Raw genomic sequence first — 27,322 nt, forward strand, 5'->3', positions numbered from 1 at the left:
TCAAATCCCGACAGGCTGAGGTAAGTACTCTAACCCTCCCCTCTCCCCCCCTTAACCTGCCTTTAGGGGTGCCTAACCCTAACCTTCCCACCTAGTGCCTAACCCTAACCTCCCCCCGTGAGTGCCTAAACCTAACCCCCCCACCCCGTTCCCTAAACCTAACCCTCCCAGGGGGGGTGCCTAACCCTATCCTCCCCCCCCAGGGGTGCCTAACCCCCCTTCCCCTAGCCTAACTCTCCCCGGGGGGTGCCTAACCTTGTCCCCCCAGGGTGCCCTAAACCTAACCCTACCCCCCCCCGCGGCTAAGAGAACGGGCGCCCGTACTTACCTCGATCGAGCCCGCAGCATACTGTATTCCAGGGTAGGGATTATGCCAGGTGTTGGTATTTTGATGCCTGTCAAACTCCTTAGCCGGCGTTCCAGCGCCAACATTGTCATATAACTACATCCCGTCAAAAACAGGTTTCACAACAATTGGATACATTCCAAAATGATAAGCTCCAATTAAACCCTATACAACAACTGCCTCAGTACAAAGACCTTCTGACACAGGGGTGGGCAATATATTTATTAAAGGCTTCATAACTGTTCATTAGTGGTGACATTACTGATGCATTTAATTGCAGAGAACATTAGATGATATAGACCAGTGTGAAGTGCTTACACAGCCCAAGCAATAGGGAAAAGGGCCACCAAATCCTATGATTAAATAGTTTCAATTTAAAACACACCTCATACAAATATACAATCGCCCATTACAAAAGTCCCTCTGCCTGGGCATGGCTTCATGTCATGAGCCATGCTGGAGAACAGGTTCCCTCCAACTGGGCTCCCCCAAACTACAGCTGACAACGCCAGTAACACACTTACACTCATTTGCATATATTTCAAAATCACAGGGCTTCTTATCTTGATTTATAGCGCTAGATTAGTTGTTGCACTTTTTCCTAATCACAGAGTTGATTTTTTTTAATTTCTGTAGGACACCATCAGTTAAACTGGAGAGACCTTTACCTTCAAGTTATGTACTAACCAGCTACAAAGCCTGTGTGACTGCACTGTGTTTACTCTGACATCACTCTCTAGGAAAAATGTACAAAGAAGGCAATTATTTTGATCACATTGCCCACCGTTCTTCTAAGGCACATCTTAGTGGCGCACCTGTATACATTAATTTTATGTTTAAAAATACAGGATTTCTATTTTACAATTATCATATGTACCGCCTATGATTTTATAGCAATGAAACACTTTTTGCAACCTACTATACAATTTAATATTTTAAAAAAATATACACCAGTTAAGCTGCCAAAAAGTAAAAAAAGTAAAATTTCCACATAAAACTATGTAATTTATCCCTAATAGGTCCACAAAAATGGTCATAATATATACCCCAGAAGTTAAAAAATAAACATTTCCATACAGTATGTAAAATTGTACATTTAAAACAAAATAAATGCATAGTAGTGTGTACTACTTATTAAAAAAAAAAAAAAAAAAAAGATTGGTAAAATATAAAATTACAGCAATATGCTAGTGATCATAGATACAGACATCTGACTGCAATAAGGCACATTCTGTGCATCATTTCAACATATGTAGTAAAAGGAGGGTTGACAAATTATGTTCTGGTAAAAACAAGAGGCTGGATGTGGCTCTTGAAGCAGGGAGATAGTATGGGAAGACACAGTAGGCAAAATGGAGGTGGATCTCTAGACAGACGTGGTCACTCTGTCAATGGAGTTATTGACCTCATTTTTGTTAGAGTCCAGTCCCTTAGCAGCATTCATAGTGGTACGCAGGTTCTCCACAGTTTTCTTCATAGTCTTCAGCTCCACAGGATGAGGGGTAGCTCGCCTCAGGAGAGTTGCCTAATAGTAAGAAAGAACACATTAAATAATAAATTAAATAATTTCATCATGCAACTGTAACCATAGTTGGTGAGTTAAAGAGAAATAATTCTTTATATCATCTTCTTACATACGCATTCCTGTAAATTTAAATTGTTCAAGCTGACAACCCTATTGCTGTACAGACTCTGGAATAAGGAGAGATAAAGGGATTCTGCTTTGGCAGCCTAGAAGGAAAAGGTCTGCAGGATGAGTTTCAGTTTGAAATGAAAAACAAAAGAAAAATATATAGTTTGATTTACAGCCACTCTTCGTATCAGATAACTATGATCAAAATCACTGAAACACTACTCCTTTAAAGAGCAGCTAATGTATGTAACTCACAGCAATCTACACATTTCTTCCCCAAATATCCAATATTACAACAATGAAGTCCCTATGTAAACTATAGAGAGGTTACCATGTGCAGAGCAATATATATAATGCAGCAATGACATGACATCCGACAGCAAAAAGTATTTCAAATTAATTTGGCATCTTACACATTGATATAGTCTTACAAAGGATTCCTGTTCTTGATACCATCCACTTTACATACAGACCAGAAATGATCCAACATCAAAACACATTCACAATGTACGGCATATGAACACTTATAAATATGAGGTTTTAATGGAACCATATATATTGCAGTGAAGATACAAGAATGTGCAACTGAGTCTTCTAGCACAGAAAATAAAACAAAAATACTATATTATATGTAATGGGGCTATTGTAATGAACTTCTCACCAAATGTCAGCAACAACCCATGCAATCCACACATGCAAAGAAATCAAACCATAGATGTGCAAAAATGAAGTTATGTGTAATAATGTACACTAGTCTTGGCAGATTGCCTGTTACAAATTATTGGGACAGGTCTTCAAATTATTTTGATGTGTAAATATAAAACAATTACTAAAAGGCCAATATGAAGGTAGTTTAGTCTTTCCCTCGTTCCTCATTGGAGGAGGCTGTCCACATAATAGTGTAAAATCACACAGACAAAATGGCCTATTGCTTTGCTACACATTATACATGTATGAAACGTTCTATTAAATAAGCTGTTGGAACATATAAATGTATATAAACAAAAACAGCGACTAAAATAAATACCGTTTCATCCTCTTCATCTTCTTTCTCATCATCTAAAAATCGAATGGCACTTATTCTATTCATTGCTCGATCATTCCAAGTTTCATCAGACACATCATTAACCAAACTCTCGAAGGCTCCGCATCTTTGCAAATTGTCTGTAAGATAGCAATTCTGACAAGTTAAGATCTAAGAACAGAAAAAAAAAAAAACAATACATAGTATGCTCAACACATCACCCATAGGCTTCTCACTATTAAAATCAAAGATTTGTTAATATTTATAATATTCTTCAGTTAAACAATTTATACTGAATTATAGAAATAAAACTTTATTGAAGCCTGACAACAACATGCAATGAGTATAATTATGTTCTAACCACTGTCTACCGGAAATTAGCTTTGATCGATCAACTTTGAGTTACACCAGAGGTTCCCAAACTTCACCATTACAGTCCAAATTTTAAGGATATCCATGCATGAGTCCAGATGGTTAAATCAAGTTGACCGAGATACTAATTAAGCCACCTGTACTCTAGGGAAAAGGGGGTTATAACAGGTCAATGCCATTTAGCAAGGGTGTCACTGCAGAGAGATCAAAGATTTCTTGAGTAGTGCTTTACTTACTGGTAATTATCTCTTCGCCATACTCTGATATAGGGGTGAAATGCAAGTATGACTTATCATAAGGCAGTAAGTTCTGCTGACCACTGTTTTAGTTAAAATCATAACATCTATAGATGGCAATATTGACAAAAGTCAGTACTGAAGGCAATGGGGAATACCAATTGTGTCGAAGAGCAATGTGCATTTCATATTAGCCTTTCACCAGTAGGATCTCGATTGCACATATGTCGATAATGTTAAATACCAAAATCATGTTAACTACTGTAGCTCTGCGAGTGGCAACGAAAATGAATTTTTACTGTTTGTTGGGCTATTTAATGATAAATGGAGCCATAAACCCAAATATGCTTATTTTCTTATTAAAGCAAGTACCAATGAAAATGACTTAGTAATACACCTGCAATTTACTATTTCTCTAAGTTTTTTGGGGGGCATTTTTTAGACATGCACACACTTATACCCCTTTCAGACATGAGCCGGTGCTCCGACCTGGGTTTTTGAACACAGCTTCAGACCGGGTCTCAGCTAGAGATCAGCTTTCACACTACACCTTGGACCTGTGAAATTCCCAGATCGCTCCTGTTCACACTGAACCCATATCTGCCCTGTCATTCAGTTTGAGTCATTGAAAGGGGATGCCTTTTTTTTGGCACACAATAATGAACTCATGAAGAAACAGCCAATCAAAGTATTTTCAGCACAACCCTGGTACAGAGAAGGGTTGCGGACCTAGGACATCGGATGTGGGCCGAATCTGTTCACACAGAGCAGAGACCCGGGTCAAGCTGCAAGCCTGGCAAAATCCTGGGTAGAAAGGCTATGTATGAAAGTAGTATTAATGGAATTACTTTTCTTGTTCCAATTAAATTAAAATACATTCTAAGCTCTTTCCTAGATTTACATGATCTCTAAACACTACAAAAAAAGGAAAACATTTATGAAAACATTTATGAGGTAGAATAGGAGATGTTGCCTATAGCAAATGATCAGATGGTAAACTGTAATTTTCTGTACTGTCAAAAAAATAAAATAAAAAAAAATGACATGTCCGAGTGGTTAATGAGATACATCACTTGACAAATGTGGTGAATTGTTTTGCTGTCCAAAGTAATTATCAATATACATGATATAATAAGTAACGAAGTTGCTATAAAATGCTTAGATACCTTGGACACCAGTCTCCGAAGGCATCTGTGGAAGCAGTACGCACGTCAAGACCTTTTCTCCTGTCTCTACATCAACATCCGTCTGAAAAGTCAGAAGAGGCTGGGACTGGTTATCAGATAACCATAATGCCTTTAATTTCAGTGAGGTCAATGACAGAGGTAAGTGGGATAACCTAAAAAAAAAAATAAGAAATTATAAAATGAAATTATATTACACAGCAGGATTATGAAATTAGTCAATTCTTGTTTTTCATTTGAAAGTCCATATATTATCCTACATAGATACAGTTATAAATTAGATTTTACAAATCTTTCAAATATGTAGGTATAGAGTTTTGTGGCCCTGCTGCGTTGCCCAGAGCTACTCTCATTTTGCATAAGCACTATTCTATTCAATCAAGACTTGAAAGTGTAAGTTTACCTGTTCCCAGCAACATCTAAGACATGAAGTTCAGTAGCTTGCGCAATTTCTGAGGGTATTCGTGTCAATCGATTTTCACGTACACAGAATACATTAAGACTGGAGCATCCACCAATCTATGGTAGAAATAAGATAAAACACAAATAGATAATTTGCATTACAACTCTAAACAAAAAGAAAAAACACCAGAACAGACCACTACATTATGTATAGTAATTTTACTTCAAAATGGAGTATACATGTTAAGAAAGCTAAAAAAAAAACGTTGGTCTTTTGGCAGAATGTGAGTCGCCCATGTAAAATAAGATTATTGCACACAAAAACAAATTCGTACAGTAATATATAATTTATAATGTGCATATAACAAATATGTTAGCATTAATCACCAATCTGATTGTAAAGCTATAAAATTATTGACAACAAACAAAATTATGCAAGCATGTACACGATTACTGAAAGGGACCCCTTATGAACATGGTCTGCTCAACCGGGAAATGTGTTCCGCTAATCTCTTCACCACTACAATACCTTAACTTTAAGCATTAAATATAATTTTGTTTAACACAGGGAATTCAGCTGTACACTGTGCCCTTTTCTTTATTCTCGAGTGTTAATAGAGAGGATACTATAGATTAAAAAGAAAAAAAATTAATGGTGTACACAAACTATTGAGCAGTTACACTGATTTCAACCCAGGAATGAGACTATCTATTTGGATTTAATCAATGCAAACAATCATCTGTAGTAATGTCAGTTTATTCTATGTGTGATATTTCAAATAGTTTTCTTATTTTCTAGATGGTAATAAAATGGATATAGTGCACATAAAATACTCAGTAGTGCAAATGGATGATGCGTTCCCCTACCCAATGGAGTTCCTCAACCCTCCTGGTCTCCCAGCCCACAAGCTTCTCCTCTAAGTGGGGGCTCCAATGATGTTGCTGAGGAACCTCAACCCTCCCAAACTCTGCAATGGCACCAGGCTGCAAAAAAGGCCCTCCACAGGAACTAATTTGACGACACAGTGTTCACCAGCTGTGCTCAGGGGGAATGAGCATTCATACCACTCATACCATCAGAGTACCCCTTAGAGTTCAAGTGGCTGCAGTTCCCCCTCAAGGTCTGCTTTACAATGACAAGTCCCAGGGGCAGTCGCTGAAGGTGGAAGGGATTGACTTGAGGGAGGACTGCTTCTCACATGGGTATTTGTAGGTGGCCTGCTCCTGAGTGAGCTCACCCAGCAGCTGGTGAAACTAGCACCTGAGGAGAGAACCACCAATGTGGTTTACAAAGAAATCCTTAAGTAGAGAAAAAAAAAAAAGGTTTACATACGTCTTATTGCCCACCTTTAATTCATTCATATTAAAATGGATACTACCACGCTCCTTTACCCCAGAGGCATAATATGAACTAAGCATATAAGTTAAGATAATATGGGATGAAGGAAATTAAAATACTAAATATCTAAGGTTCACCCGGGTGAAATACTAAATATCTAAGGTTTACCCTGATGAAACCGGGCACATCAGATAGTTCAGAATATAAAGAGTAAACAGAGAAAAAATTAATTATAAGAGATGGACAATAATTGGTGTTCAAACAGATAATGTATAAAATGCATTCTTCTGGAATATATTACAAAATTTATTGATATAGTTGTTTGACTCTGGGGCCTTATCTTTATAAAATACGATTTTTACTCCCTGTAAAATCTCTTCCTTGGAGTCCATCTGGGGGATGCCATTACCTCTGGGTTATGTATAGTGAGCTGTGGAGTTAGGCACCAACTAATTAAGACTGGCTTCCATCCCCTATATGACCCATCCCCTTCCACTAGAACCTCAGTCTATTGTTGGGTACACACGCATTGGCTGTGCTGCACAGCCGATGGACAGATATGTCTGCAGACATATCAGTTCATCGGTAAGTGTGTACAGGTGGTCTGCAGACCGCCCGTACACACACAGCGGCAGCCATGGGAAGGGGGACAGGACACGCCCATGCCCACCGGGGCCCAACCCTCCCCGACTCTGTACAGCTGCTCTATTGCCGGATTGCAGAAGTGACCCATCTAGCGATGGATCCTTTTGAGGCTGGATTGTTGGAACCCAACTTTCTGCCAAATGCAGGATGTGAAAAACCTCCCTCATTGCTCGCCAGCTACCACCCTGCTTGTTTATATAAGCAACTGCCGTGACATTGTCTGATTGGATTCATTGCATACCGAATCGCCCTTAATTCCATTGTATTGATGGAAAATAGAAGATTCCTGGACGGACCAAAGACCTTGTAGGTGCATGTCTAGAACCACCCCCCCCACCCTGTTAGGCTGGCATCTGTGGTGACAATGACCTAATTTATACTGACAACTGGCAACCCCTGTTCAAATTTGAATCCTGCAGCCACCATAGGAGTGACTGACTGGTATGCAGAGATAATCTGAACATCTGCCTGTTTAATCGAGGGTCTGACTTTACCCATCGATGAAGCAATTGGTTTTGCAGTGGTCAGATATGGAGGAGTGGCGAAAGGAAAGGATTCGAATGAAGCCACAATTTTCCCTAGTAACTGCATAGCCCTGAGGACTGAGATATGATGCATCTGTAAAATTATCTTATTTTGGATTGAAGATCCTGAATCTTTGCCTGCAGAAGAAACAGACTGACATGATGTCGAAGAGAAGACCCAAAAATACCATCTTCTGAGATTAAATTACATATGATTTGGGAAAATTGATGATCCAGCCGAATCTTTAGAGCATGACTATGGTTATCTGAAGATATTGTTGCAATAGGGCTATTTTAAGCTGCCCTTAGCAACAAATCGTCCACATATGCCAACACATTGATCCCCCCACTCCTGAGATGGGAGATCATGTGTGCCATAACCTTTGTAAAGACTCTGGGAGCGGTGGATAAAACGAATGTCAGAGCCTGGAACTGAAAATTCCGGTGCCCCACTGCAAACCGCAGAAGATGTTGATGACCCCTCCATATAGGAATATGGAGGTAGGCATCCTTGATATCTACTGAGACCAGATATTCAGCGGCCTCCCACTAGAGGTCGGCTCCCAGTCCTGTGACAGTCATGTGGATTGACCTGTGCCTTAACATCAAGTGCCAGGGACACCACAGCCCCTGTAGGCACCTCTACGGGACCCCCAGGCATACCCCGGAAGGCCAGAAAGCTTCCCCTGCTTTGGGTCAAAATGAATGAGACCTAGGAGATTTTGTTTTTGATTCAGGAAGGTAAGGACTTTTACCTCCTGTGACCTGGGAAATAATTTTAATTAATTCAGGACCAAACAGAAAACCTCATTTAAAAGGCAGTGCCTCTAAAGCATGCTTGGACTCTATGTCTTCCATGTTTTAAGCCATAGAGAATGTCTGGCGAAAACGGCCAAAGCAGAAATATGAGACTGTACCAGAATAGTGTCTATTAAAAACATCACCTATATAGGCCAGAGCCTACGAAATTTGATTAGCTAAAGAACTAGCTTTAGACAAATCCTCTAATTGAAACTAGGGATGAGCGGGTTCGGTTCCCTGAGAACCGAACCCACCCGAACTTCGGGGATCCGGGGCGATCCGAGCCCAAGCTCGGATCTCCCTGTCTGCCCCGGATCCCTCTCCCGAGGCAAAACCTCGAGATCTGCTGTCGGATCTCGAGGTTTTGCCTCGAGCGGCCATTTAAAAAAAAATGCCTTTGCCTTTAATGGGCAAAGTGCTGATTGGCTGACAGAGCCGTCTGTCACGGCTCTCAGCCAATCAGCATTATGGTGCTCATTTGCATGTAGCACGGACTCGTGAGATCCGTGCTACATGCATCTGTGTGATTGACAGTGACACAGAGCACAGATGGGTCAGTGAGACCCGTCTGTGCTGCTGTGTATTTCAATGACACAGATGCACGCACGGACCAGGAGATCCGTGCTACTTGCATCTGTGTCATTGACACAGAGCACTAACGGGTCCGTGAGACCCGTCTGTGCTGCTGTGGTAAATAAAAAAAAAAAAACCTGTGTAAAAAGAGAAAAAAATGGCGTGCCCCCCCCCCCAAAAAAAGAGCAACCAGCCCCGGGCATTAGTGACCCAGTGCTGGGTGTGCTTAAATACAGGGGACAAACGACATAGGGGTCCCCTGTACTTAAACACAACCAGCACCGGGCTAGTCAGAACCAGAGCTGGTTGCCAAAATACGGGGGACAAACGACGTAGGGGTCCCCCGTATTCTGCGCAACCAGCTCTGGGCTCTGATCCGGTCCTGGTTCTGGAAATACAGGGGAAAAAAATGAGTAGGGTTCCCCTGTATGTTCCAGAACCAGCACTGGACTTTTTCTAGCGGGGGGCTGATGCCACAGCCAGGGGAGCCCTTTCACCGGGCCCCCCAGCCGCAGCATCAGCCCTGACCGCTAGTCAGCCCAGGCCGGGGATCCCTGGAGAGCTGGGGACCCCCCCAATAAAGGGGTCACCCTCTCCAGGGCACCCCAGGCCCAGGCTGATAGCCCGGGGCTATCCCCGCCACCCCTGGTGGCGGTGGGTGGCGGGTTGATTGTGTGGTGTGGTGTAAATAAAGAATATCAAACATTGTCTTTACAAGTAGAACTGCAAGTCCCAGCAAGCCTGCCCCGCATGCTGGTACTTGGAGAACCACAAGTACCAGCATGCAGGGCATTAAGGGCCCACTAGTACCTGTAGTTCACCTGTAAAAAAATGTTTAAAAAAAACACAGGACACACACACCGTGACAGTATAAGTTTATTAAACATACATACACACACACACACACACACACACACACACACATGTACACATACTCACCTATGTAACCCTGTAGCATCGGTCCACTTGTCCGGTAAAGTATCCATAGGGGACCTGTGAAAAAAAACATACTCACCATCTCCTATGCGAGGTTCTGTCCTCTTCGTTCCAAAGTAGGCATCCCCGGACTTGGCAAAAAAAAAACAAACGAAAACGCGATCCACGAACTTAGTACCGTTCTATAGAACGGTACTTCCCGAATGAGAGCTTAGCGGCGGGGTATCACCATGGAAACCCCGCTGCTAAGCGTTCATTGGCTGAGAGAGGCCATCTCCCGTCTCTCTCAGCCAATGAACGGCTCCCTCCATTGTAGTCAATGCTGGGAGCCGCAAGGTTATTAAAGTTTACCCTGCGGTTCCCACCATTGACTACAATGGAGGGAGCCGTTCATTGGCTGAGAGACGGGAGATGACCTCTCTCAGCCAATGAACGCTTAGCAGCGGGGTTTCCATGGTGATACCCCGCCGCTAAGCTCTCATTCGGGAAGTACCGTTCTATAGAACGGTACTAAGTTCGTGGATCGCGTTTTCGTTTTTTTTTTTTGCCAAGTCCGGGGATGCCTACTTTGGAACGAAGAGGACAGAACCTCGCATAGGAGATGGTGAGTATGTTTTTTTTCACAGGTCCCCTAGGGATACTTTACCGGACAAGTGGACCGATGCTACAGGTTACATAGGTGAGTATGTGTACATGTGTGTGTGTGTATGTATGTTTAATAAACTTATACTGTCACGGTGTGTGTGTCCTGTGTTTTTTTAAACATTTTTTTTACAGGTGAACTACAGGTACTAGTGGGCCCTTAATGCCCTGCATGCTGGTACTTGTGGTTCTCCAAGTACCAGCATGCGGGGCAGGCTTGCTGGGACTTGCAGTTCTACTTGTAAAGACAATGTTTGATATTCTTTATTTACACCACACCACACAATCAACCCGCCACCCACCGCCACCAGGGGTGGCGGGGATAGCCCCGGGCTATCAGCCTGGGCCTGGGGTGCCCTGGAGAGGGTGACCCCTTTATTGGGGGGGTCCCCAGCTCTCCAGGGATCCCCGGCCTGGGCTGACTAGCGGTCAGGGTTGATGCTGCGGCTGGGGGGCCCGGTGAAAGGGCTCCCCTGGCTGTGGCATCAGCCCCCCGCTAGAAAAAGTCCAGTGCTGGTTCTGGAACATACAGGGGAACCCTACTCATTTTTTGTCCCCTATATTTCCAGAACCAGGACCGGATCAGAGCCCAGAGCTGGTTGCGCAGAATACAGGGGACCCCTACGTCGTTTGTCCCCCGTATTTTGGCAACCAGCGCTGGTTCTGACTAGCCCGGTGCTGGTTGTGCTTAAGTACAGGGGACCCCTACGTCATTTGTCCCCTGTATTTAAGCACACCCAGCACTGGGTTACTAATGCCCGGGGCTGGTTGCTCTTTTTTGGGGGGGTGCACGCCATTTTTTTCTTTTTTTACACAGGTTTTTTTTTTTTTTTTTTACCACAGCAGCACAGACGGGTCTCACGGACCTGTCATTGCTCTGTGCCAATCACACAGATGCATGTAGCACGGATCTCCCGGGTTCGTGCTACATGCAAATGGGCACCATAACGCTGATTGGCTTCCTGTCTGCCACTGCAGTGCCACTCCTAGATGGGCCACGTGTTTGTGCCGCCCCCTTGTGTCGCTTAGCATAGTCATCCAGCTTCCTCGGTACAACCTTTTGGCCTAAAAACAATATTGTGAGGTGTGAGGTGTTCAGAATAGAGTGGAAATGAGTGGAAATTAATGTTATTGGGGTTATTAATAGCGTAGGAACAAAAAAAGGCCCATTTATGTGATTTTAGCGTTTTTTTTTTATTTTTTAAGAAAAAATCCAGATCCAAAACACAAAACCCAGAACCCAAAACACGGAAGGGTGGTTTTGGCAAAACCAATCCAGATCCAAAACACGAAGAAAGATCCAGATCCAAAACCAAAACACAAAACACGAAAAGTGTCCGGTGCACACCCCTAATTGAAACCCAGCAATCATCTGGGCCATCCAGGAATTGATAGCCTTTATCACCCAGGCGCTGGCAAGAACAGGCCGTGAATATAGACTTAAGTACAGCCTCATTCTTCCAATCCATAGGTTCTTTAGGTGTTACAGACTGTTGTGGGGATAAACAGTATTCCTGACCAACCTAGCAATAGGAGCATCCACCATAAGTGGAATTTCCCAAAGCTTGGTATCCTCTTCCGAAAAAGGATAAAGATACTCACATTTTTTTGGAACATGAAATTTGGAATCAGATTTTAACCAGGCTTGTTTTAATATTTTTTCAAACTGTGAAAATTCTGGGAAAACAGATACATGTTTTTTTTTATGTTGAAAGAAAAACTAGTCACTGGAATAGCTGTTTCCTGTAGATGCAAAGTCTCCCGGCTGTTCTGTAACACCAACTGTTGCTGCCACGTGAGTAGTAACATGCCCGGCCGCTCTGCTAAAGTTGCGTGCCGGGAAACAGTAATACAGCAAACAAGGTTTTACATGTAATAAATGTATCAAGCTTACCTTTTTGCCAGCAGCCCCCTCAGGTATATGGTATGGAGAGAGTCCCAGGGACTATGCAGTTTGGTGACTCTGCCAGAGGCTGTCTTTAGAGTGGGATACAGGGTTCACACAAACCTCTATTTCTACCCAACTCCCACTCTGCTAGGGATTATCGCCTGTAGCCAGGAACTAAGCACCCAAGCCAATACAGAAAAAAAAAAGAAATTAAACCTAATTAAAAAAGCTAGGACCTATCTAGTGCCTTACTCCAAGGCAAGACTGAGGTTCTAGTGGAAGGGGAGGGGTTATATAGGGGGTGGGAGCCAGTCTTCATTAGTGCTCTACTCCACAGCTAACTGTACATAACCCAGAGGTAATGGCATCCCCCAGATGGATGATAAAAGGAAAGTATTTTATTGCTGTAAACAGAATCCAGAGCAGGGAACTGGACATCACAGAGTAATTCAATTATAACCTGCAATGAATTTTGGGGCATATTAAAATCAATCTTTAGATTAAAGATAGGTGAATACTGTGTTTCCCTTATAATAATACACTGTCTTATTTTTTTTTATGGTAAAAAAAAAACTCCATATGGCTTATTTTCGGGATAGGGCTTATTTTAATTAACAGACAGCAATTTCAATAATTCAATACAATTCTTTACTTACCTTTCTTTTTTTTTCCTTTTTTTCTCTCCTCTCCTCCGTGGCGCTGCTCTAATTGACGCTGCCACGCGCACCAGCTGTGCGTGCTCACTGTGAGAGAGTGAGACGCTGCAGCTGTGATTGGATGCCACTGTTAAATCTTTAACAGTGGCATCCATTGCATGCGGGGGGGGCGGAGCTGGGGGCATTTTAGTGTAGCGCAGACAGGGACCGGCCAAAATCGGGATTTTGTTAGGGCTTATTTTCGGGGAAGGGTTTATTTTGGACCGTATTCCAAAAGTAAGGGTAGGGATTATTTTCGGGGTAGGTGTTATTATCGGGGAAACACAGTAGTAGTCTGCTAATACATTTGCAATATTTCAAGGGTCAGAGACCTTTGGCTAGGAATGTTCACTAGATTTGGGGGCAATAGTATGCTTGCTCTACTACCAGACATGCAGAAAATGTAATATAAGCAAAACAGAATTTTCTGCATCTGGGAAAATGGAATAAATTCAAATCCTCTCTAGTCTAATGGGGGGCATCCACTAGACGATTTTATCCCTGTCCAACCTCTAAACGATTTTCCCTTGAAATATGATCTTCCACTCTGAACAATTTGCAAAAGATTTGCAAAAGATCTAACAATAAAACTATGTTGTTTTAATCTGTGATTGAGAGCTTTCAGCTATAGTGGGCAGACAGTGGTTCATCGTTTGATCGTTCAGCGTAAACGATGTGTAAACGATTTGTAAGCAATCAAGTGAAATTGACCTGCATGTTCAGTCGATGGAGGAGACGATCCAACGACCAGCGGGAGCGCGCATCGTACATCGTTAAAAACAATTACTGCATGATTTGCAAAAGATGTTTGAACGATTATCGAACAAATTTATCATTATCGTTCAACTTTATTGTCTAGTGGATACCCCCCTTTAAACAAATCTTAAAGAAGGATTAGGTCATGTAGAGACTGTTTATGTGATGTCTCTAGTTGTGAAACCTTATCTTCCAAGTAATTTTGGACTTGCAAATTAGCCCTTTTAAGTTTGCATTTATTTCAAGGACTGCTTTAAGAGAACCCAAAAAGATAAAAATAGTAATGTCTTTGTGTTTATTTGTCATCATAATACATTTCAAGAGATCGTCTGATGAACTGTTAAGCTTCAACTGAAGACAATAAATATTTAGCCAGCTCTAAGGTCACAAAAGTACTTTTTTTTTTTTTTTTAGCACATAAGTCCCATTCCAATGACAGCAAAGTATGGTCCAGCCATGAAATTGGAGGTATAGTTGCCTGTTTCAACTGTTGGAGAGTCCAACTATGCGTTAAAGCTGGTTCTATTTTAGAATATAACTTATTAACATGAGAGAAAAACAAATATATAAATCACTCGCTCACTGTTGAAACCCAACCATGCATAAAACAAGTCATATATTGCAATTGTTTTGCGGAAAGCTCTGGATGCATCATGTGACAAAGATATCAAATTTAGAAAAAAGGACAAGACTTATGCATAAAGGAGTCACGCATCATATAAAAAGTCACCTAACATATGCAAGGTGACTTTTGAAAGGAATTAATTTTAATTACAGTGCACAAAACGCCTTCTCCACAGCATTTGCGCCCATCTAGCCTGACTGGTCACGTGATGCACCTCCGGTTGCTTATGTCACCATGGCCTACAGTAATTAAAACTTCCACAGTTTTTCTATGACATGGTGTATGGTGCGTGTCGTTATCTTAAAATGTCATTATTTTATAAAATTGTTAAAACTGCCTATATCTTTTGCAATAGCCGTGTGTGTGTGTGTGTGTGTGTGTGTGTGTGTGTGTGTGTGTGATCATTTCTGTAAAAGTAGGTCAATTTGCAACCATTTCTAGATAATCATTCTCAACTGCATGAGAATGTACAGGAATTTCAATACTTACTTCACAACTAATTGACCCGATGTAAAATTAGAGCTTGGACCAAGAGAATCAATACACTCATGCAGCAATTGAACCTCAAAATCAATAACTTTTTGTTACATAAGCAGTGGACCAAGCTCTGACCAAATTGAGACCAAAGCAGTGAGGAATAAAACATTAATAGCCTTCACATTAATATTCAGCTTCACAAAATCCAAAGTCTTCCCTATAACACATATATTCTTGTTACCTGTAGCCAAAATAGCATAAAAGTCAATAAGTTGTTTATTAAAATGAAAGTCAGCTAACTGAATATGGTATTTGTCATGTAATTATGGAACCAGTAATCCAGCAGACCCAGGGCAAGTATGTACTTATGTATTATTTTTGCTATTCTCCATAATGTTTTCCCTTTTTAAACACTGCTTATCTTTTTTTAGACACATAACATTTGTTTCAACACATCATAACCCTGCTCTTTACCCTTATGTCTCAACCTCAATCTCTTCTTCATATGACTCCACTACCCACCTCCCTTCTATCATCCATTCTCTAAGCTTCATAGAAAATAAACCCATTCAAACCCCATACAACCGCGCCAGTTAAGTGGTTAAAGAAAATGTTTAATCATTCAAATCAGTCCCTGCTCTTAATACTGTACCTCAAACCTACCAGAATATTTTTGGACAGGAAGAGGAAACTCATTCATACTTCACGTAAATGATTTTTTAATTTTAAAACTGGATTGGGTAGACCACAGCTTTTTATTTAATTTAGTTGAATTTTTTTTTAATGTATTACATTTTGCATAAACACATCTAATGGTAATAATTTGGTATTCCTCTATGAGACAAAGCAATAACATCTGGTTGGATGTCTGTAAGAACACCACCAGTAACTTCTTACAATAGGTACATACTTGCTGCCAGTCATGTTAAATCCATGAGGTCAATTTAATTAAGTGTGAGTTGGTTCCTACAAGCCATTCTCACAGTGAACTCACTGCGAATTACATTTGCAATTCAGTTCCAAACTCAATTATTTTTCATAGGAAATTTGCATTATTTGAACGCACCCTCCTGAGAAGGTGAAAAAATGAAAATCTTTATTTTAAAAAGGTCAAATTGTCAGGATAAAGTGCAGAACCTCTGGTACAACCCCTCTAAATGAATATTCACACATGTGGAGGGGTTTAAATATCATAATTTGGCCAATATAGACATGTCAGTTTTCAGTTGAAATGCTCTAAAAAGCTCAATATGGGTTAAATAATGTGGGACAGGTATGTGGAGGCACTGAATTGGCGGTAGAGGGGTTTTTGAACTTGCAGTCAGTGGCGTAGAGAGCACCGCTGGGCCCCGGTAAAGTGGGGGCATGGTCTAATAGCGGGAGGCGTGGCCACGCCCCCTTGAGAACCCCCCCCCCAAAAAACATACTTTTGCAGAGCTGCGCGCCGGGGAGGGGGTGCTGTGAGCCCTTCAGCCCGGTGCAAAGCCAGGGGGGGGCCGCGATCAGTGTGATCGATCCCGCCCTGCAGGCATAGGAGATTGCTCGCGAGCAATCTCCCACTGCATCCCAGCACGCTGTGTGCTGGGCTCATGCGAGGGAGGAAGGGAGTGGGGGGGGCGGCGCCGGGCCCCTCTGGAAATCCGGGCCCGGGCAAATTGTACCCAATCCCCCCCTCTCGGCGCCCCTGCTTGCAGTTAAGAGGTTAAAGTATTTATTTCACACACAAATGTGTATACAAACACTGAATAACTATACAGACAATTTTCTGTAACCCAAATGCTGGAAAGAGTTTCATTTACTCAAAAACACTTACTGGCTATCATTTTTCATTAATAAAAAAGTGCAAAAATCGGCCACTCTTACAAACCACTAGTACTTTCCTTAAAGCCACTAACAGCCTTTTATATGGTCCTGCTATCTCAGTTGCCACTTTTTGGGGTCCAGGATGGTTTTCCCACTTTTTCATGCACTTCTCCCAGGTCGCATTTAGTAGAAGTCGCGCAACTTCACTGCTAATACTGCGAACTGTCATTTCTAATTGAATCTCGCATATCTTGGGTGCATGCATTCACAAGATATGAGTTTACATAAGATACTTACTACCTATAACATTCAGTGATTCCTCTTAATGATATAAGTGGAACAAGAACAATAAAAGGTACAGCTGAAGCCTCCAGTGCCAGCTATTTTATTTTAGCTCAATCGCATATACCTCTTCAGGTAGAGATACACAACAGTGCCCCAGTTCTAAGCTGGGGAGTTCAGCAGTGTGCAGATAGTATGTGCAGTTAAGATTGGTGATTTAATGGCATAAAAACTAGCTTTAGCTGTGTTTTGAATGGGGTCTGAGTAATAAAAGAGTGGAAGAGGACCCATGCTAACACAATTAGGCAATAACAGGTTAGTCTTGCAGTGTTTTAATGTTTCTGGCATATTAGTTCTAACCATTTCTCATTTGTACAGCAAGCAAAGTTGATATGAAAGTGTACACGCTGAATGAACTTAATGATTTTTCCAGGCAACCTGACAAACAAGCAATAGTCTGACAGATAGAAAAGATCCCGAAGTTACTCAATAAGCCTTATCTTCGGATTTTTACAGTACATGGTTAGATAAAAAGAAAAATCTACTGTACAACTGTCTGGCAGATCAAACATGCTTGAAAATCAAAATATCAATACCATTTTTTTTTTGCTGTTTTTGAGCATTTAGCAGGTTATATTTCATGTCCATATACTGAAAGAGAATTGTTCAGAACAGTCGTTGATCTTCCCGATTTCATAGTTTATCTTTCAGTGTATGGCTGTCTTAAGCAGAAAAAGGGATTTTCAGTTGTGAGTATTGGCATACATCACAAAGCTAGAGGAAGTGAATTTAGAGCATGTGCTGTTCATTTTTCATGGAAGACGATTGGCTTGCATGTTTCGAAAATTTGCTTACATCTTAAAGGGCAGACTAAATGGGCCAAGTGGTTCTTATCGGTCATCAAATTCTCTGTTTCTATGTTATGTTACAAAGATTGTTACTGCTATATTTTACATTGTAGATAACACATTTACCAAACTTTAAAATGGACATTAAATGCATCCTATGCCATTAATTTCAATAGCATGTCCATTTAAAACTTGCTACATTTTCACTTTAGTGTTTATACTGTTCTTTAATTTTATAACTTTTTTTTAAAGCTACTCTCTTCACGTGCCTCATGATGTCAACTTACTAGCAGATGTCTACTCATTCTCCACCTCCTCTGCTTGAATTTCCAGCGGACACAAACTGTTACTACCGTTTTCAGTACAAAAGATTCCTACTACTTGGACGTACAAAAGAGAAGGAGCAACGTAAGGGAAGGCGCGGGGACGTAACTTTTTACTAAACCAGCATTTTCTAAGCAGGGAGAATCTCTGAGCTGCTTGCTGGTTTGTGATGACTCCAGCTTGCAGATCTATAAGTGCCTGTAACAAACAGATGAGAGACATGCCAGAACATCTTTGTGGAGATAAGGGGATGAAGTGTAATGAAACCTTTGAAAACTCAATTTATAACATGTTTATAGAAAAGAATCACTGCCTGCCAGTTGTTTGCCAGCATATTAATTCTAGGAGTCCAACATTTCCGTCACTGCAATAGGAAGGCCAGGGAGCAAAAATAGGAAATTGAAATAGAAATCACTAAGCTCCATTTGGTCCCAAACACTGGGAAATGGACAGAAACGGTCGATCAGACAAATTGGATACATCCAGTTGAATTAAACTTCCGTCAAGGACACTCTTAAAGCTAAAGCAAACCATGACATTCTAGAGAATTGTGTGCTTCATCTTTTCAGTATGACAATGCATTCTTGCACAAAGCAAGATCATCAAATATGGTTTGTAGAGTTTGGTGTGGAAGAACTTCACTTGTCTGCATAGAGCTTCCTTACCTCAACCCCATCAAACACCATTGAGATGAATTAGAATGCAGACTGCAAGCCGGGCCTGATCACCTAGCATCCATTCATGTCTGACCTCACAAATTGCTCTTGGATGCAAATCACTGAAGCCCTCCTCCCAAAATCTAGTGGGAAGCCTTCCTGCAAAAGTGGAGGCTGTTCTAGCACTAAAGGGGTGACCAACACCATACTTGGATTTTTAATGAGATGTTCAAGAAGTAAACTTTGGTGTTATTTTCAGGTGTCCTATGCATTTGACATTCAACAAGTCACGTATACTGCTCTGACATTTTACAAGCTAAATATTAATGCAGGTGTTTAAGTAAATAGACATATTTCACACTTACAACACATTTATTCTGACTGCTGTTGCATGGCTCTAATAGTTACATTTTATTTTTCACTTACCTCTTTTGGCAAAGACATTAATTTATTCCGATCAATGTTCAAATTGCACAGCTTCTTTAATTTCCCAATGCTTCTTGGCAGAACCTGTGGACAAAAACAACATAACATGCATAAATCATGCATTTTGTATTGTAGAAAACTATTACACTGTGACAGGGATGGAGAGAGCAAAATATAAGAGATGTGGTTTTATCAGTAACTAAATTCCAGAATAACTTTTTACCTTGGATATATTTAGCACACATGGCAGTCACAAACATCCTAAAACTATAAAACTTTGCTGACCAAGACCAGAAAAGGTGACAGTTATTACAAAATGTCTAGGTTTCGCTACAACAATAAAAAAACAAACAATATGTTTTATTTAATAGTTTTAAAATAATGAATAAATAGAAAATATTTATAATAAGGTTTGAAAAATGACGACATTTAGATTATCTACATGAAGACTGAAGGATTTTCACATTAAAACTAAAGCAATTTAAATGTTTCCATTATCCATTGGTTTCATTAATAATAACTTTCGTTCTTTATACTAGGCACATAAATTGTGTACATTATTCCTACAAAATGAATGATGTTTTAGTTGCATAATGGAAACATATTTTATTGGCATTAAATAGATTAATAAATAAAATTAAAACTTTACATAATTATTCACATCGTTAAGGACATCAAATTCTAGCAATGCCTCCAATTCATCTTAAACTTAAGTGGCTAGTTTTCTAAAAACATTCATACCAAGTATATCTAGTGTCACATTCATTCAAAATGACACTTATGCGAGCATGTCTGACGCCCAAGAAATAGGGCAAGTTTTGAAGCCCTGAAGAGGGTCTCAAAGGAAATAATCAGGATCAATATATATATATATATATATATATATATATATATATATATATATATCAAAGAGGAAACAAAAACAATGAGGCGCCAATCAGAATAGATGTGAAATGAGAAATGATAGTCTAAAAAACATTTTGACAAAGGTATCTGTACATATGTCTAAAGTCCCGCTGCTTCCAGTGAGGAGCTGATTCTCATATAAAAATTACGCAAAGGAACAAAATGGAAGCGCAGGGTCAATGGGCATATACTGGATAATAAATAAATTAATGCATAGATAAATTATATAACAAGAAATGGTTATTTATTATTGCAATTGAATAGATATGAGATCAGAGATAAGAAAAATGATCAATAAGTATTTTCATACATGATAAATACACACATTAAAAGCATATAGTATAAAGCAGTCTATCCATTAGCAGATCTTACTGAAAGACAAAAGATTTATCTTTTGAAAATTCCTGGGGCTGCTGTGACAGATATCTGTCATGTACATAACAGATATTTGCAATAGACGAACGACGAACGATATTGGATGACATCATTCTTTGAGTGGATTTTTTTTATGTTTCTGTTCATTTACATTTAAAAAAATCATTCGTCGTTTGCCGCGACAGACATTTCTAATATCTGTCAGCGATAAACGATAATTGACCAACATGTTGGAGAGACAAAAGACCAAATTTGCCGTCCGCGGGAGTGCACATTTTTATCGTTCAGAGCCTATCCATTAGCAGATAAATTGAATGACTGAACGATAAATCGTTCTAATGGATGGGCCCCTTAACAATCAGAAATGTCAATAGAACTTGCCGCCCACTTAAAATAATGAAGTAAAATGGCCAAGGAATAAATGACCTCCTAAAAGCCAAAAGGAACACGTGTAAGACTTTACAAAATAGTAAGGAATAACAGTTTGTGACAATTCTGAAGTGTCTCTATTTGAGAGCCTGGTTGAGAAATAGCGAAGCTATGAGGCAAATATAACTTATGTTATTACAATTGGATAGTAGCAAAAATGCAATAGCAACTCTGAATTGTCTCTGAGTAAGGATGCTTAGTTGAAGTGCCTATAATTAGCAGCCAGTAGTGGGATACTGGAAATAATCTAAAAAAATCCTTGTCAATAGGAACACCCTACGTGCCTTGTAACACCGCAAATAGTCACCTGGGTAAGAATCAGTCTCATAGTTGACTGTCAATTTGGAAGTCCCAACAAGCGAGATAAAAAATATTGTATGTGGTACTCACACTCGGTAACAGTGGAACCGTCCAAAATAGTTTGAAGGAGTCCCGGAGTTAATCAGTGTGTGCTCCTCAGAAAATTTTTTAATCAGGTACCTGAGAGGAGACGGCATGTGTCAGCCAGACCTCTGACACCTGGATCGTGGGCAGCCGGTGTGGGTGCAGGCCGCTGATAATCAGCGTTAGGCAAATACACCTGCAGGAACGTGTAGCTTGATGAGCGGGCTGAGTATGCTCACTCTGCGGGATGGAGCTACCGCAATCAAAGCCGGTGCCTGATGTCCATGAGTCCGGCGGGAATCCACAAATGGTGAACGGCACTGGGTAATAAGGTGATGTAGACTCTGGAGTAGTGCGGCTGGAGCACTACTCCACACACATAAATTTGCAGTATATTATTGTTAGCGCCGATAGCAAAAGTTTTTCTGTTTTGTATACATTTATGGCATTAATATTGCCATGCTGCTGGTACCATGTATGATATGGGTAAAACCGAGCGCGGGCATATTTCTTCTCTGTTTTGATTAAAAATTTTGCCTTGTGCTATCATGGCAGCTTTCAATTAAGGTTATAAAAGCCTAGTTGGGTGTGGCTAACAGCCAGCCCCTTTATAGATGTGTCCCTCTGTATCTAGGAGGTGAGTACATGTAACTGCAATGTAATGATGTGCTGGGCATATATGCTAGTGTTAGGGACCTGCAGAAAAATGGGGTCCCTTGATGCTGGGCTGCAGGCTTAAATGCTTTGATCAAATCATGACAAAATCCCCTTGGTTTTATTTGCTACACACACATAAATTTGCAGTATATTATTGTTAGCGCCGATAGCAAAAGTTTTTCTGTTTTGTATACATTTATGGCATTAATATTGCCAAGCTGCTGGTACCATGTATGATATGGGTAAAACCGAGCACGGGCATATTTCATACATTATATATATATATATATCTGTATATATATATATACACACACACACACACATACATACATAGATTATATATATATATATATATATATATATATATATATATATATATTTAATTTTTTTTCTTTTGTAGTTTCTCTTTTAACAGAGGGCAAATACAGTAGCAGGGAGAGTAGAGGATAGGGGAAGGTGATTCAGGTATCCCATGCACCGCTGCCTCAGCAGGTATAAATCACCATTACAGATAATCCAATGCTGTTGACAGGCAAGGAAGGTCAGGACTGCTTTGGCTATACCCTAACAATTCTAACCCTACATGAAGACAGGTGTTAGTGACCAGCCCAGGATGGAAATGTGCATTTTACAGATAAAAATTAAATAGACACTTAGTTATCAAGCCACAACCAATAGTTACTGCGCACGCTTTCAAATTTGTCTACTGCCTTTTATTTACCCCCTTTTTATAAACTCTCCATTCCATTGGTCTCCAGGAGTCTGTACTCCCATGGTTCACCTCTGATCTCACTAACAATTTCTTTTCTCGCTCTACCTCTGATTCCACCTAGCCCTTTCCTCTACCTGTCTGCCTCCTCAGGAGTTCATAATGGACCCACTCCTTGTTTCCCTTTATACCACCTCTCTTGGAGCTTCATCAGTCTCCAATCCAACCTTATGACACTGAAATATACTTCTCTGTCTGGTGCGTGTTGTGCACCATTCCGCATTCTGTAGCTTGTGACAGCAGCTTCCAGCTGCCTGACTGCTCGGCTGAGCGCAGGGAACAGACTGATGCGGTGCACTGTATCATGTGTTCGGCCTGAAGTGCCCAGAGTGGAGTGCAGTGTTTAGGGTGGCTGTGTTTGTATTATCTGCGGGAGCCAGCAGAAGCTAGGGTCGCCTATGCTACCTAGTGTCCAGTCTGATAATCACGTAAAGCTTCTTGACTATGGTTATGATCCTGCTGAGCTGGTCTATTGACAGCAGATAGCTGAATGGATCTACAGTGCCTTGCAAAGGTATTCACCTCCCTTGGCTTTTTACCTTTTTTGTTACAGTACAACCTGTAATTTATTTATTTTTTTAATCTGAATTTTACGTGATGGATCGGCACAAAATAGTGTAATTTGTGAAGTGAAATGAGAAAAATATATATATATAAAAAAGAATCTTTATAAATAACATTCTGAAAATTGGTATGTGCATATGTAATCACCACCTTTGCTATGAAGCCCCTCAAAAATTCTGGTGCAACCAATTACCTTCAGTAGTCACATAATTAGTGACATGAAGTCCACCTGTGTGAAATCTAAGTGTCACATGAACTGTCAGTATAACACACCTTTTCTGAAAGGCCCCAGAGGCTGGAACACCACTAAGCAAGAGGCATCACACCATGAAGACCAAAGAGCTCTCCAAAAACAAGTCAGGGACAAAGTTGTTGAGAAGTACAATTCTGGGTTGGGTTATAAAAATATATCCAAATCTTTGATGATCCCCGGAGCACCATCAAATCCATCATCATGACCCGAAGCACACTGCTAAAGTAACACTCGAGTGATTAAAGGGGAAACATTTAAATGTGTTGGAATGTAATAAAGAACTGCAGCGCTCACCCCTTACAGTTGTTTTAATGGTAAAATGTGGTGTTGGAGAAGAAATTACTGTTGCACTAGTGGATGATCAAATCGTAAAAGTTTACTTAAAGATAATTGGCTACATATGAGGTGATCTATACACATTAGATCAATTACTACATAGTGGATATCACTGAGAATAAAATGAGAAAGTAGAAGAAAAATATCAACACAGCACCATTGACATGCATGCACTTGCTCAATCTGAGTGCATCTATTATACCAGCTACTAGACAGGTGTAATACTTTAGGATTTGCCATAACATCTAGACAATCCAGCTTTTGTGTTAATTTGTGTACAATTTTAAGTTTTGTTGTGTTGATATTTTTTCTTATACTTTCTCATTTTATTCTCAGCGATATCCACTATGTATGTAGTAATTGTTCATAGATCACCTCATATGAAGCCAATTATCTTTAAACTTTTACGATTTGATCATCCACTAGTGCAACAGTCATTTCTTCTCCAACACCACATTTTACCATTAAAACAACTGTAAGGGGTGAGCGCTGTATTTCTTTATTACTGTATCCCTAGAGAATTGGACAATTTCTCATACTAGCTGCACCCGGTACAGACACACCCACACCAGTGTTCAGCCTACTAAATACTTGTATTATATAAATGTGTTGGAATGGCCTAGTCAAAGCCCAGATCTCGATCCAATTGAGAATCTGTTGTCAGACTTGAAGATTGCTGTTCACAAGCGGAAACCATCCAACATGAAGGAGCTGAAGCAGTTTTACCTCGAGGAATGGGCAAAAATCTCAGGGGCAAGATGTGGCAAGCTCATAAAGACTTATCCAAAGTGACTTGCAGCTGTAATTGGCGCAAAAGGTGGCTCGACAAAGTACTGACTTTAGGGGGGTGAATAGTTATGCACGCTGAAGTTTTCGGTTGTTGTCCTAAATATTGATTGATTCACAATATAAAAAATAAATAAATAACTTCAGTTGTAGGCATGTTCTGTGAATGAAATGGTGCACACCTTCAAACAATACATTTAAATTCCAGGTTGTGAGGCAACAAAACATGAAAAATGCAAAGGAGGGTGAATACTTTTGCAAGGCACTGTAGATGCCTAGGCTATGGTGGTGCTTCACAACAGTTCTGCTCTGTGATGAACAGTGTATAAATGGCAAGTTGATATATAGCATCACAAATGCAGGTGCTGGTAAGCAGTTTCTGAATACCTAAGACTATTCTGGCTAATGCAGCTGTGGCTGGACTAAACCATCTATAACATATACCATTTATTGTTATGCCCATTTTGCTTATGCTTGTCGCATATATTGCATGAATCCTGCTTTATGCCTGCACTGATCTGTAGAAACTACAGATATAATTACCTCTGAAGAATTACCCAGTACACAGAATTATATTTGTTAAATTAATTATTAAATAACTAACACTTCAGCAACATCTGTAGCAAATGATATGCCATGTGAATTTGTAGCCTGCTTATAGCACGCCTCTATATAAATATATATTCTGCTCAGGCTGCATCCTCTGCATATCTTATAGATTATCTGAATACTTGCATATCTGTATACAAACATATCAATCTACTGAACTGCATACCACTTTACATACTATTTTACATCTGACATTCAAATGCCGCTGAAACGTTGAAATACCTGCCAGCACAGACAATGAATATTATACTTTGTAAGGCGCAGCGGAACACTTGTGGCGCCATATAAATAAATTATAATAGTAATAATATTGGAAAGTTAGACCAGCAAACATGGAGTTTGTTTTAAAAATAAATTTCACCAAGCATTAATATTGTTTTTTAGAAGATATTGTACTGATTTTGTTTGTAGCTGTTTTGGGACTACAGAATGGTTAAAATTGGAGAAGTGCATGGAAACAGCTCCTATATGTGACAAAATATGCAAAAGGTTAAGGATTGAGAAGAAGTGGGAAACTAGTATCCAAGCTAGGAGATTCCACGATTCCGACCCAGGTTCAACTTGTAAATTTGGAAACGCAAATGAAAACTTTTAAGCAGCGCATGTCAGACATTATGCGTAGATATTATAACATCAGATTAGTAGGCCAGCCTGAAATAACTGAGGGAATCTCTCCTATAGGTTTCCTTGAACAATGGCTCATACAAATGTTTGGTAGAAAATCAGTCTGCAGCACTGTGCATAACCATCCCTAGGAGAAACTCCACAAACGTTTATTGCTAACATTTTATACTATAGAAACACAGAGATGCAATTCTTCGCCTGGCTAGAATAAAAGGCATATTGGAGTATAATGGACAATGAGCGGCAGTATTTTCAGATAACTCATGATGTGCAGAAAAGCAGGGCACAATTCACCCACTTGAAAAGTTGGCTCTGTTATACCTTCCTTGTGCCATGCTCTTTCCTGCATGGCTGAGAGTGGTAGCAGAGGCTCATTCACATTTCTTTGATTCTCTGGGGGAAGCAATGGGCTGAATTGACCAACATGAAAGTAGTTGCTACTCTGAGACTATATTTGATGATTGTTTGATACATTTTATAGTTTTTATATACTTTTCTTCTTCTTTCTAGGAATATCTTTATAACAATATGTAGATTGGTCTCCAGTATTTAAATGGTCCCCTTTTTTATTTATTGGGACCATTGTGAATCAATTAAGTCTGTGATGACATATGTAGTAGTATTTACTGCAGGCTGAGGGATTGTTTAATCTATTTTATTTTTTCAGCTGTTCACTGAGAAGGTATATTGCCGAAGAGTCTATGGAATTAGAGCCTTTCAAAATATATATATTTTTCCCAGCGAGAGAGCCGGCATTGGCAAGTGCGTACACACTTGCCGATGCCGGAAGCGACTGTGAGACAGCATGGCCCTCGCTGACTATATCATCCCTCGGCCCTGCATGCGGAAGTGCGCATAGTCAGCCACATAGCGTGTACATACTGCCTGATGTGGACAATATGTAATCCGATCCGCAGGATCGGAAGACATATCATCTAGTGTGTACCTGGCTTAAGTTGCATCCAGATTCTTAAGTCTGCACAGGATAATTTGATATGCGACACTTGTTTGCGTGCTACATAGTCTGTATACGGACCTTGGCATGGGGAAAACTCGAGGCCGTTGCATCGTAGCACTTTGTACTCAGATTCAGGCTCAGTCACACGCAGAAATAAATGTGTTGCATATCAAATTAATCCATGCAGTCTCAGGAAGCGGTTTGTCGCATCTGTTGCAACTAAGATGCATGTTCA

General features: G+C 40.3%; 1 protein-coding gene across 1 annotated transcript in view; it reads right to left on the reverse strand.

Annotated features, from left to right (window-relative positions):
* Window positions 1-294: 294 nt before the first annotated feature.
* Window positions 295-27,322, reverse strand: part of LRRC1 (leucine rich repeat containing 1) — a 197,550-nt gene continuing 170,522 nt past the window's right edge. Inside the window, exons 10-14 of the mRNA XM_088479671.1 lie at window positions 19,438-19,521; window positions 5,199-5,314; window positions 4,778-4,950; window positions 3,007-3,143; window positions 295-1,871 (exon numbers count right to left, since the gene is read on the reverse strand). Coding sequence (XP_088335797.1) covers window positions 1,713-1,871; window positions 3,007-3,143; window positions 4,778-4,950; window positions 5,199-5,314; window positions 19,438-19,521 — 669 coding nt within the window. The 3' untranslated portion in view covers window positions 295-1,712. The remainder of the gene's footprint in view (window positions 1,872-3,006; window positions 3,144-4,777; window positions 4,951-5,198; window positions 5,315-19,437; window positions 19,522-27,322) is intronic.

The sequence above is a fragment of the Taudactylus pleione genome, unplaced genomic scaffold, assembly GCF_031769625.1.
Source record: "Taudactylus pleione unplaced genomic scaffold, aTauple2 ptg000244l, whole genome shotgun sequence".
Classification (NCBI taxonomy): Eukaryota; Metazoa; Chordata; class Amphibia; order Anura; family Myobatrachidae; genus Taudactylus; species Taudactylus pleione.